General features: G+C 38.2%; 1 protein-coding gene across 1 annotated transcript in view; it reads left to right on the forward strand.

Annotated features, from left to right (window-relative positions):
• RSPO2 (R-spondin 2) overlaps positions 1 to 12,479 on the forward strand; it is a 156,487-nt gene extending 144,008 nt beyond the window's left edge. The window contains exon 6 of the mRNA XM_059165777.1: positions 10,574 to 12,479. Within this exon, the coding sequence (XP_059021760.1) occupies positions 10,574 to 10,689 (116 nt within the window). The 3' untranslated portion in view covers positions 10,690 to 12,479. The remainder of the gene's footprint in view (positions 1 to 10,573) is intronic.
• The last annotated feature ends 225 nt before the right edge of the window (positions 12,480 to 12,704 follow it).

Raw genomic sequence — 12,704 nt, forward strand, 5'->3', positions numbered from 1 at the left:
ACAATGATGGGCCCAGCCTTCCTTTTATGACTTTAATGGTCAAGCCATTTCCCTGTTAGTGACCTGTTCATAGGGTATGTGGGAGTCTCTGATTAGAGGGAAGAGTGTTGCAACACTCAACTTCTCCCTCACGGGACATCACATTTATACCACAGAAGTGATGAGAAAGAGAATGGCATGATGAGTAGGACAGTAAGCTTAGGGACCAGACTATCTGAGTCCAAGTCAAAACTCTGCCATATACTAACTCTCTCATCTTGGGTTACCTTACCTCTATGATTTTTAGTTTTCTTTTCTGCAAAGTAGGACTGAAATAGTACCTATTTCAAAGGAGCATTTTTAGTATGAAATGAATTATACGTAAAACACTTAGTGCCTGGCACAGAGCCTACACCATATCATGATGATGGTGATTTAATAGTTTGGAAGCATCTCAGAGTACCTTTCTGAAAAGAAAAAAAAAAAAAAGAAAAGACATGGAATATGCCTCCTTCCTGTTATACAGCTAATATTTTTATACCTCTGGTATTAAATATTTGACACAATACTTGCGTCACCTGCTCTGAGGGGTACTTTTCTCTTCCCAGTTTTTGAAATGCCACCTCTATATCCTAGTTTGGAAGAAATCCCTACTTGACAAAGGTAACATTTTTTTTCAGTCACATTTTTTTCTTTTTTCGTCCAACTCTTTAGAATTTCTATAAGCTGAACTAGTTGGTCTTTCAGAATACAATCTTGTTAATTGAATGAATTGAGCCATTCAGTAGAATAAAGCAAGTTTCTCGAATATAACCACAGAAGAAAGGGGTCTGCAGGAACATCAGTGATGTACCCCTTCGCTCGAGTGTAAAGATAAGGGAGCCTTTTCTTGGGTCTGGGTACCTAACTTCCTCTTGACATGGGGGCAGCTTGGCCATTTATATTTGAAGTGCTCTCACGTCCTCTTCCAAAGTTGGTCCTCTCCCCTGCCCACATGCTTTTCTGCAGAGTTTGATGCTCTAGACTGCATATAATCTTAATTTCGTGCTCAGTCACCTCTGCTGCCTAACAACAGTTCCGGGTTTTCCATCCTGAACGTTTCACTCGGGAGTCCGGGTATGACCAGAGAAGCTATATTTTAAAAAACCAAACCAAACCAAACCAAAAAACAACCCTCCTTGGAGGATTCTATGTCTGGCCCATGAACTGGCTTTTGGAACCACAGGTCTAAACTTCCAAGTCCCAGCTGAAAGAGAAACATCCTGTGTTTTCTTCCCTCGGGCTTTGCCATGGGCACACTGTTGATACTGAGCTGGGAATGCTAAATGTGTTGCTTGGCCTCAGGAAACTGAGGCTTCGAATGCCTTAGCTCCAGGGAATAATTAATATGAGAAATATACATTGTAGGCCAGGCCCATTGGGAAACTTAATGTGGCCCAAGGGAACGCTGGGGACTGGTTGGGAAGGTTGATGCCGTTTCTTCAGCCTGGTATTTGCTTATTAATTTGTTTGTTCAGCAGCTATTTAAATGATTATGAGATCAAAGACCTTTTGCTGGGCACAAGGGATCCAAAGAGTATAGTGGAAAGAGTACAGGTTTTAGAACCTGCCAGATGTTGGTTTGAATCATTGCCGAGCTTTGTGATTTTGAGCTATTAACTTCTCTAAACTTATTTCCTTGTTGGTAAAATGGAAATAATGCCTACCTTGCAGGCTGTCATAAGGATTAGAAATTATACACGTGAGGCACCTTCTGGTGTTAATTAGCATTCATGTGTCAGGTATAGTATCTGGAAATGGATATACATTTTTTTTCCCCCTCAGAGATGGTCACTTTGATATCAGCTGTTTAGAAAGGAGTAAACCAAGCCTGAGAAAAGTAACTCATCCAAGATCACTAGCTTCTGAGAGGAAGAGCTCTGCTTTGAATCTAGGCCTGTCTGACACCCAAAGTGATGTACCTCACCATGTCTCCCAGATGACTTGGTCTAGTGTCCCATGGCCCCATCCCTCACCCCCTCTCCAGGTCTAGCTGGGGAGCGATCCATCCTGTGGGCTGGCCAGGCTTCCATGACTCTGTGGCGAGGCATGTTGAATCCCTGTCTGGGGAATGTGCAATCAAGCCAAGAGACAGAGGTGGTTCTGAGAGAGAAGTAAGCTGAGAGAAAGGTCATGGGGTTTACTCGGGGGACAGGGGTACCTTTGCAGACCGCGTGTAAGCTGAAGTTGAGGACCGAAGCCATGTGGATGGAATCCAGGAAAAGCAAGAGAGTTCATTCTATGATGGATGATAAAGTCCAGGTGGGTTTGGCTTGTCACCACGTTCAGTGTTTAGATGGAGCCCATTTATCTGCTCCAATTCCTCTTTCAGTTAAGCTTGAAATGAATATCTGCAACTTGATATTTAGAAAGACCCAGAGTTTAACCAGGCATGAAAGTAGAGTTATTTGCATAGTAGCCATGATTTGCCAAAAAAAAAAAAAAATTGCAACAGAAGGTAACACGTGTTTTGATGAGGGAGGTCTGAAGTGCTGAGGGCCAGAGGAGGGGATGCACTTACGATCCCCCAAGGAACGTGCATTTCTCTAAGTTATCGCATGCTGGCTGTCTTCCTGTGAGGCTTGCGACTTAGGTGAGTGGCTTGGACTGATAGCTGATTCTCGGATTTACCTAATATATAGAAATCACTAATTCATTTCACTTGTAAGTATGTCTTTAAGTTCCACAGAAATCGTGTGGAATCCAAATTAAATAAATGCTTGCCATATCATGCTAGTCCTAGATATAATAGCTTGAACTTCTTTTTTATTTAATGGTTATTGATTGAAGACCAAGAAGAGGGTATTAAGTCCTCTTACTCTAATGGAATTATCTTAAAAGCTATCTTCTGGTATAGTATGAAGTCAGCTATGAAGGAACTTGAAATTCTTCTCTGGTTTTCCCGTTGGTCCTAATCGAATGAAATCAATTGTATCATTTTCTCTGCACAAATGGATGTTTTGTCACTGAAGAGTGCCAAATGAGCTTCATCATTTTCTGCAAATTTTGAGTAAGTTTAGGGTAGGTAGCTATGAAACATTCCAGCAGAATGGTTTGAGTACTGAAATTTTTCACAATATTCAGCTAACTAAGAAGGTATGTGAAGCTCTTACAATGCATGGTACGTATTAGGAATGCCCACCAAATCAACTACCCTACCTAGGAAACTTCTAGATGGCACTTTGTTAAAAGAAAAAGTGTTGAATCGATGCTGTGTACATTTATGGAAAGTCTTGGGTTACAGATGATATTGATGCAATTCATCAAAGTTTTCAGTTATGACAAGGCTCAGAGAAAGATTAGTTGTCTTCTAATACTTTTCTGCCTCTCTTGAAAAGTAACTAAACTATGTCCTGATCCAGTTGACATTTAAAACTTTAAAGGTGAGAAAAAGAGACCTCGGAAGCTGCTTGCCTGTCCAGCTCAGCTGCTAGGAATGCTCTAGGTTTTTTGTGCCTCACTTCACATCTTCACCATTTGGGGGAGTTGGACTAAAACAGGGGTAGTAAATACCTACCATACTCTTTGTCTCTGCAGCCTCCCCAACATGACCACCTGATCCTGGGTCTGTGGAAGCTAATGAAGATCATGCTTAGTTTGACAGCCCTCTTCTTACCAATAAGAGATCTAAGAAGAGGATCTTGTTCTTGGCCAGTAGTCTATATTCACTTCCCCATAAAATGGCAACCTGGATGTATGAAGAATGCTCTTTCCCTAAATCACTATTTGAAAAGCAAGATATACATCTGACTTTTGTTCTCTCGTTCACTCCCTAGACACTGACATCTTTAACAGCAGAGCAATTGTTACTTTTCATTGTGCTGCATTTGGACTTTGCTATCTGTTCTGTAGTCCACTGAACAGCTTACCTTTGGCTTTTAAGGAAAAAGAAATAAGGCCTCTAAGTAGGGTTAAAAGACAGTATTAAAGAAGTGAGAGCTCCAGAGCTCCCCTGTTCTCTTTTTACACCAGAGATACGTAGAGTAAAAGTGAATTATTGCCCCCTTGTGGTCAAGTTACATGTTCAGTTTCTCACACAAGTGAAGTTGTGGAGTATAATGTGTCTCTGCTACCTTGAAACTGCCCTACAGTGAAGTCAGTTATTATGAAAAGAACTGTAGGTAGGGCGTTTTAAAACCGTCAATTCTTGTTTGTTTTTTCTCACCTATCTTAAACTCCACAGAATCTTTGCTCTGAACTGATTTTTCTTTTCTTTTCTTTTCTTTTCTTTTCTTTTCTTTTCTTTTCTTTCTTTCTTTCTTTTTTTTTAGATACCAGATATCTAAGAACTTAAATCAAATGGCATGATCCAAGTTATGTGGCAGAAACCTAAATATCATTCATATTACTTTTCTGTAGTCCTTGCCACGTCAATTGAGTTTGTAGGGTGTTGGGAATGTCTTATTGCCCCTTTAGAAGTGTGTATCTGAAGATTTTTTTCTTCAGAGCTATAAAATGGGGAAATTTTGAATTACTGTGTCTAGGAATCCTTATTTGTAAAAGTTCAAGTGAGCTTTAGGATTAGCTTTTCTTTCAATTTCATAATACTAAACATGAAACAAGATTTTAAAACCAAATGGAGCTTCCTTTCAAAAAATAGACTTCATGCCTAATAAAATGCTTCATAGAGGAAGAGTGGAGAGGTCTTACACACACACACACACACACAGCCATTTCATACTATTCTTTTTACAGTAAAAATGTGGCAGACTTTTACAATTAGAACGGTAATGCACAATCATAATTGGCTTATTGAATTAGTTCTTTATAAATGATCATAAGTTTACATGGGAATTCTGAGTGATTTTCACGTTTGCATATTTAGAGAAGTCCCATTTTGTCAACTATTTTTTTTTATTTTGGATGTTGTCACTCCCCACTAATAACTCTCAAGTAGTTCTGCTTATTAGGCTATCTCCAGGTTATGTGTAAATTTCTGAAGCACATGTTCTTTTATAAAGATGAAATGACTAGGGGTCCCTTGGAAGACTTTCCCATTATGACTTGAAGTTCAAGATGGCCCAGTAAAATCTCCTCAGTATATGGTTGTTATTTTTTCAACATTCAAAAATTTGTTGGTTTGTCTCTAGATTATTTTGTTCTCAAAGACCAATCAAAATTTGATCACAGTCGGGATTTGCCAGTCCACCTCTCTCTCTACAATATTTTTTTTCTCTCTGCAATATTTTTAGTGGAAAAGATGTTATTTCTTAAAAGCCAGATAAATGTCACTAAAAACACCAATTAAAGAACTTTGTACTATAAATAAGGAGATAGAATGGACTTACTTGCCTAAGGTACTCAGACTCTTTCCTTTGAGGCTCAGCTGATGTAAAATAACCATTAATATATTATTTGGAACTATTACAGACAAGGGAAAAGTTTTCTCTTAGACTAGGCAGAATATACTATGGTAGATGCTGGTCGCACTCATCATATTTGCCTACTTGGATGCCTTTCTCGATGAAAGCAGTTTTGTGAACTAACATCTGTTCTTAATGGCAGAAGTGTTCAGGCAGTTCAGTAGTTCTTAAGCTTTTATATCTTACATCCAATTATGACCAACCATTCCACCCAAAAGTCTGCTTACCACCAGAAGAGGAATGTTTTGTACCACAGTCTTTTCCTTATGCCTATTTATGATAAATTTTAGGGACATGTAATTTCTCTTGGGACCAAATGTAATTCCTGGGCCTTAAGATACAAATACTTCATAATTGAAGGGACACTTACTGTTTTAGTAATCATAAAAAGAGGTCATGAAAAATTGTGTAGGAGGACATTTTGGTAATTTATAATTTTTTTCAGAGTTCTACAGTAAACATCCCTGTGCATAAATCTCTGTCCACGTTTAGATTATTTTCCTAGGATGGGTTCCTAGATCAGAGTCGAAAGTTATGAATATTTTAATGCTTTTATACACATTGCCAGATGGCTTTTAAAAAGACTGTATCAATTTTATATTCTCATAATGCATCCTGATGTCTGTCTCACCACATTCTCACTTTTTTACTTTTAAGAATCTTGGCAATGGCAACTCATTTTACTTGGCACTTTTAATTGTGAGATTTGATTGTTTCATATATTTACTAGTTGTTTTTATTTCCCTTATGAATTATATTTAAGTCTTTTGTCTATTTTTATATGAGCTTTTAAAATATTTAGGAGCCAACTGGCATTTTTCCAGAGAATCATCAATCACTCTTAAATAAATAAATCTCTGTTTCTACTCATTCTTGGGCAGACTCAAGTTGCCCATATGAGAAAGAAATAGCTCAATTGCTATTCATTGTCTACAGCTCAGTCCTTGTGAAGGTGTGGAAGCAACTTTCTCCCCTCTACCTCTAGTGTGTCTTCTGAAGTATGACAAAGTTCCCCAGCCTGATGGTTGTCAGACTTTTTGTCCCTTGGTTTTAGCTGCTTTGAAGAATGACTCGATTTCTGAGATGATCCCCAAATCTCCCTGGTGAATTTCATAAATACAGGGAAGCCCAAGTTTCAAGTTAACATCACAAATTTATCATTGAAATTTGATAGAAATTAGTCCTGGTTACAGATGATCACATTTGTCATCACAGTTGTGGTTCTAACAGTGGAAATTACATTTGTCATAATTGTGGCTTACTTTCCTGTGTGTGTGTGTGTGTGTGTGTGTGTGTGTGTGTGTAGAGAGAGACTTTTTTTTTCATAGTCACAGCTACTGAATTTTTTCTCAATTTTCTTTCATCTCATTTACCGTTAGAAAGTCTTCCTCAAAACACTTAGTAATCTCAACGGAAATCCTACACAACCTTTGTGCCTTACTAATGGATATACCGGAACCGTTGTTCCAATTATGAAAAAAACTCTTACCTAAACCTAGTGAGAGGAAAAACCTTTTGAAGATTTTCCTAGACTTTGGGGCTTAGGAAAGAATGAAATTCATGCCTTCTGGCAGTGGAGTTGGTATTTTCACAGCTTCATGTAATTTGTGAGTCTGCCTGATAACATAGTTGAATCTATTTTATTTCTGATTCTAATAGCGGTAATCTACAGCTGGAGGTTAGGAGTATTTCCATAAGGGGCTGTTCACCTTTCTCTGTAGAGGAATTGATAGGTTATCCTGTTGGACCATTTCCACATGTGTGCAAATCAATATAATTATTTTGGTTAGAGTCTGGTTTTGATGGTATTTTTCTAACTTTGTTCATTTGGATGATCTTGCTTGTGATATTTTGTACAACTTTCTGGTGAAAGAGGATCATAGTGTCTTCATTCCATAAATGTAAAAACTGAGAGTCACAAGTATGACGCATTACGAAACATCTGCATTATAAGACCACACTTACCTACTGGCTCCCTTTCCTTCTGCCTTTCTCTGTTAAGCCCCATTGCTTTCCTTAACAGCTGTAATACCTGAGCTGGTCTTCTTGCATCTGTAGAACGGGGCTGATGAGACTCATTAAGCCGTGATTTGTCAAGGCCATTGTATTCTTAAAGCACTCAGGACAAAGATACGCAAATGTGTCATTACAGTTGGACATGGCTAGAGGCTCAAACCTTTTCTGCTGATCTTGGGCAGTATATTTTCCAGGTTGCTGCTCATGAACTAAAAAGAAAGTTAATTCCATGACTTGAATTTCTCTTTGGGTGACTGGCATCATACTTGCCTTTAAATGCTTCCTGTACAGGGTGAATGTACATAATTGAAAGTCTAGAAGGCATTCTCCAAATCTAATCTAGCCACAGGTGTAAAGAAATGGAAACATAAATTAGCACACTTGTATATCCAATATAACTTATTTTCAAATATATAGATCAAAACAGGGATATGTATTTTCTGTTAGCTTTAATCTTACTGATTTCTTATGTTTGGAAATCTTAGTGGAGTTCAGAAGAAAATATGTATAAGACCTTTTTTATACCTTAGTTAGGTTATATTTTAATATTTTTTGCTACTTTGTGTTGGGCTTTAAGTCAGAATAGCCTACAATGGGCCACAAAATATTTTCAGGTAATTTACGCCTATCTGTGGTCAAATCTTGGCTAACCATCTTAATTCCTCAGTATTTTCAGTATATACTACATGAGAAATGGGCTGACCAGAAACAAAACGAAGCAATGAACTGATAGCACAGAGATGTCATTCAACAAGAGACCTCTGAGGGAAAGTTTTAGGGTTGTAATTTGGTCTCCCAAACATCTTTAGTTGAAATCAGTACCATATAACTTATTGCCAGTGGAGTAATTGTACAACTTGAAAACTTATATAAGTTTCCAGAAGCATTGCTGAAATTTTGGCCACACTATGGACTATTTTATGCAAATATTGAATAACTTTCCTATCATACAATATTATATCAGCCAGCAAACCCAAAGACCATTTGATACTGACAATTATATCAGAATGACATATTAGGTAAGTGGCATAAAATTGACCCTCTCTTAAAATAAGAATTTCCAGTCACTTAGCATAGATATTCTGTTAGGGAATGTACTGCACCTTTTTCATTTGAAAAATTGAAGTGGTGAATGGGAAAAGATTTCTTGAACAAATACTCAGTATATTTTTATCTTAATACATTTAAACATCTAGCAATATTATTTTTCCATTTACTCCATTTCAGTTCGCTTTTAAAAGGAACTTCGGGTTTTAAACAAATTAAACATGAGCTCATTTTTGCAATGTAGTCAGCAATGATTTTAACTAAGGTTTTTGTTGTTTGTTTAAAGAAAATCTAGAACTAAGGAAATCTTCAAAAACTTTATAATTGAAACTTCTTTTTAAATAGGCAATTTTACGTTTTTTCATCTCTCTGCCCTCATTAGGTGTGTCTCATCATTAGATATAATGTTACTCAAATAATTTTAACTTTACAGCTTCTTTGATTAATGATGGTTTGAACTAAGGTTTCATTGGGTAGTTTTAACTATGTTTAAAGATGGCAAGATGCCGTTATAACATTAATGCCAGAATTTAATAAGAACCAGAAATTAACTTCGGGGAACTTTATAATTTAATGTGAGGGCACGATCATATTCTGATTATTTTACTGCCGTGTCCTATTAAAAATAAATTATTCTTTATCTTGTGATAAAATTTTACTCAGCAAACATTTGTTGACTGTCCACTATGTGCCAACCACATGACTCTTTTCCATCCTCAAACAAAATGAAAAATCCCTCTCTTGTTTAGAAATCTCCCAGGCTCCTCTAATCTAGTATGACTCTACTTTCCTAAGGCAGAGAGCTAGATCCCTAACTTCTGGTGTGTTTCTTTCACATTCCCTACACAGCTACCCGCCCCCCCACCCCCATCTCAGATGAAAAGCTGGCCACGTACATCCCTGTAATCAATGGTCTTGGAAAATGGGAAAGCATGTGTTAGAACAGAATGTCTAATTTGTGGTACTGATTGCTACAGTGTCCAAGAGCTATCTATACCTCACAGAAAAGTTTTGTAGGACTGCACGAGTAACATGGAAGTAGGGTGGGCAGGAGACTTAAGTCTGGTAAAGGAAGAATCTTTCTGTTTTGAAGGTGTATGTTGATGACTTAATTTCTGCAAACTTTAGTGACCTTTGAGCTCCTTTCTGTTCTAAAAAATCCCACAGTTCTTCTGTGTTTAGAACCCAAAGAGGGCAATGGACCCAAAGCAAATGCCTGTTACTCTTCTCTCAAGATCTTACGTGTATATACTTAAAAAGAGATGTTGAAACATTGTAAAACCCGTGAACCATAACCAGGAGATGCAAAAAGTGAAATAGAGCAGAGGCAAAGGGGAGACTACATTCAAAAACTCTGATGGAGACAAACCTCAACTATTTAGCTAGTGGCCTGGGCTTCCTGGTGGCAACGGCAAAGAGGAGAAATGGGATTACTAGGTGCGGGTGTGATCTTCTGGTAGGAAGACACCTCTCCCCAGTTCTTCAGGAACAAACTAGCATTTTTCTTGCTCACAATAACTGGTCTAGGGAATTTGGGTAAGAAGCCCTAAGTCACATAATGAACGATGCCCTCATGAATTTTTATAGAAAATGAAGAGTTCCACCTATGTCATTTCATATACTGGTCTTCGGAGAACAGGGAAGGAATAATGTTAAAAGCAAGACCTTTCTTTCGCCTGGGGAAGAGGAGGGGCAGGGAGATGGAAACTTCTGGTATATTTACTGTAGATAGCTGCTTATTTTTTTTTGACCCACTGACATGTGGAGCTGTAGAAAGATGTAAAGATGTCTAGTAAAGGGTAGCATTGTTAAAAGTCGGAGGGGATAAGTGGAATTTTTGTGGCAGGATGATATTTGCAAGACTGATCAGGCCACTGAGAGGTTTTTAAATATGCCAGTTCCCTATAACAGGAAGATCAGTCTCTGTTTTAGACAGCATATCCAATTTAGTAAATTATTATTATTCCGTCAAAATTAATGTGAACAATTTTCTCTTTGAGGCTGCTTTTTCCATAGGTGATGTTTTCCAGATGGGCTTTGTGTAAAACTCTTAATGTTTTGTGTTTTCTTTCTTAGAGAAAGCACCGTTTCTGACATGTCTTCATTTCTTTCTCTTTTCCCTGGTGTAGGAAAGAGAACCCCAAAGGCAAAGGAGAAGAAGAACAAGAAAAAGAAGAGGAAGCTGATAGAAAGAGCCCAGGAGCAACACAGTGTCTTCCTAGCTACAGACAGGGCTAACCAGTAAAATAAAAGACATGTAGGGTAGATTTTGGGGGAGGGGGTTATTTTTGCAAAAGTGCACAAAACTCCTCTCCACTCGTGGACCCTGGCGTGCAGCTTTTGCGCTGCTTTGACCAGTATCTGTTCCCAGTAACGTTGTGAACGGAGGAGCCACGAGCGTGGTCTCTGTTATTTATGCTTTGATTTGCATCTGGAGACTGTGAAGGCAGGAGCTCCTGACCTGAATCACTGGAAGCAGGAGTTAGGGGTCCAGCACGTGCCTCGGCTCCACGAGCACTGAGAGATCGTGGCACCATGAAGGGGCAAGACCTGTGAGGCCATGGACCACCCTGGAGCCCAGACTTGTATATTTATGGGAAAGAAGACCCTCAGCTGGCAAAGAGCTATTTCACTGGTGACCTTGATTTCTCACATTGTGCGTTTGCAAGGATAACTGTGTGCGGAGATCTGCTTAGAGCTGGGGCGGGGGGAGTGGGGGGTGTCCCAGGAGTTCCTGCTCAGCTTCACAGCAGCTCCAACTTGTACATAACTCTGTGGGCTACATAGGAACCTCTTCCTTACTGTATATTTATGCTTTCTGAAGTGTAACAAGTCATACCTGATTAATATTATGTCAGATTGTTTCTAGTGGTTCCTAATCATTGTCTGGTAAATGGCTATTCTAGATTTGAGAATTGACCAATGTTTTGTTGCCCCTTGACTTTTTTTTTTTTTTTTTTTTTTTTTCCGGGCTTATTTCTCACTGTAAGAATAGGATAAGCTAGTTTGTACATAGGCTCAAATGACCAGTGTCAAAGAATTTTAATATCTGTAGACCTTCCTCATTCCATGTTGTCTCCTGCAAATCGAGCAGCAGGTGACAGGCAGAAGCTAAAACTCTTTACACCTAAGATGTGATCCCTTTATGAAACACAACTGAGGAATTACATGCTGTCCTTTCTAGCACTCCTCATGATGTTCTACTGGCTAGCTAGAGAATTTTTCGAACTTTTGTTTCAAGCTTCAGTATATATATATACATATGCATTTATATTTATTTAAAGCCATCCCTGACTTACCGAGACAGGGTACCTACCAATACTCTTGGGTCACTATAGAAATTACCATCACGAGACCATGATGCAGAATTTGAGGAGAAAAACAGGATGAGTCCCTGTAACTCCTGGATGAACCTTAACAGGTCTCCTTGGAGCCAGAATCCTTTCTAAGACAGAAGAAAACTATGGAGAACCACCCCAAACACACACACACACACACACACATACACACACACCCCGGGGAATTTCAGAGCAGTTGTTTCAAAAACATCATTGTGTTGTTGTGGGAATCCATTCTTAGAGGGTTTTGAATTGGCGTCTTCTATAAGCATCATTATCTTCCTGACTAATCCAGAAGAAAATCAGAACAAAGGGAAATGGTTACAGATGTTTAAGGAAAAAAAGCAAGGTAAGGCCTTCTTTTTAATCACCTTGCATTGGCAAAACTACCTCTCCAGTATTTTTGTTTAAACTTTTGAGTCAAAAACATCCTACCAGTACGTATAAATGTCATATACATCGTTATGAGAATATTATTGCTATGAAATAATAAGCCATATATGAATGTTGTAGACAACTTTAGGGTTTGCATTTAATCCTAAAGTGTCCACCTCCTTTCACGTCTATTTACACGATATTCCTATTTACTAAGTGGGGAGGGGGCTTCTTTATATAGTGAGTGCTTCGTCGTTAATAAGTCAATACCTGTTCTGTTTCTGAGATGTTCTTTTCGTGCATTAAAAAAACTTCAAAATTATTCATTGTGGAAACTTTCTTTAGAGGTACATTTAGGGGGGAAAAAAGCAATATTTTAACAACTCTATCCCTAAATAATCCTTTTAAAAAGGCAGAAATTTTTAGTAAATATATCTAGGAATGAGCTAGGTATAAATTACACTAGAGTGGTTAGGAGGCTTTTTAAAAAAAAAAATTTAAGACTGTTTTGAGAGAGGGCATGTACAAGCCAGAGGAGAGGCAGAGG

Source organism: Mustela lutreola, chromosome 3, assembly GCF_030435805.1.
Source record: "Mustela lutreola isolate mMusLut2 chromosome 3, mMusLut2.pri, whole genome shotgun sequence".
NCBI lineage: Eukaryota > Metazoa > Chordata > Mammalia > Carnivora > Mustelidae > Mustela > Mustela lutreola.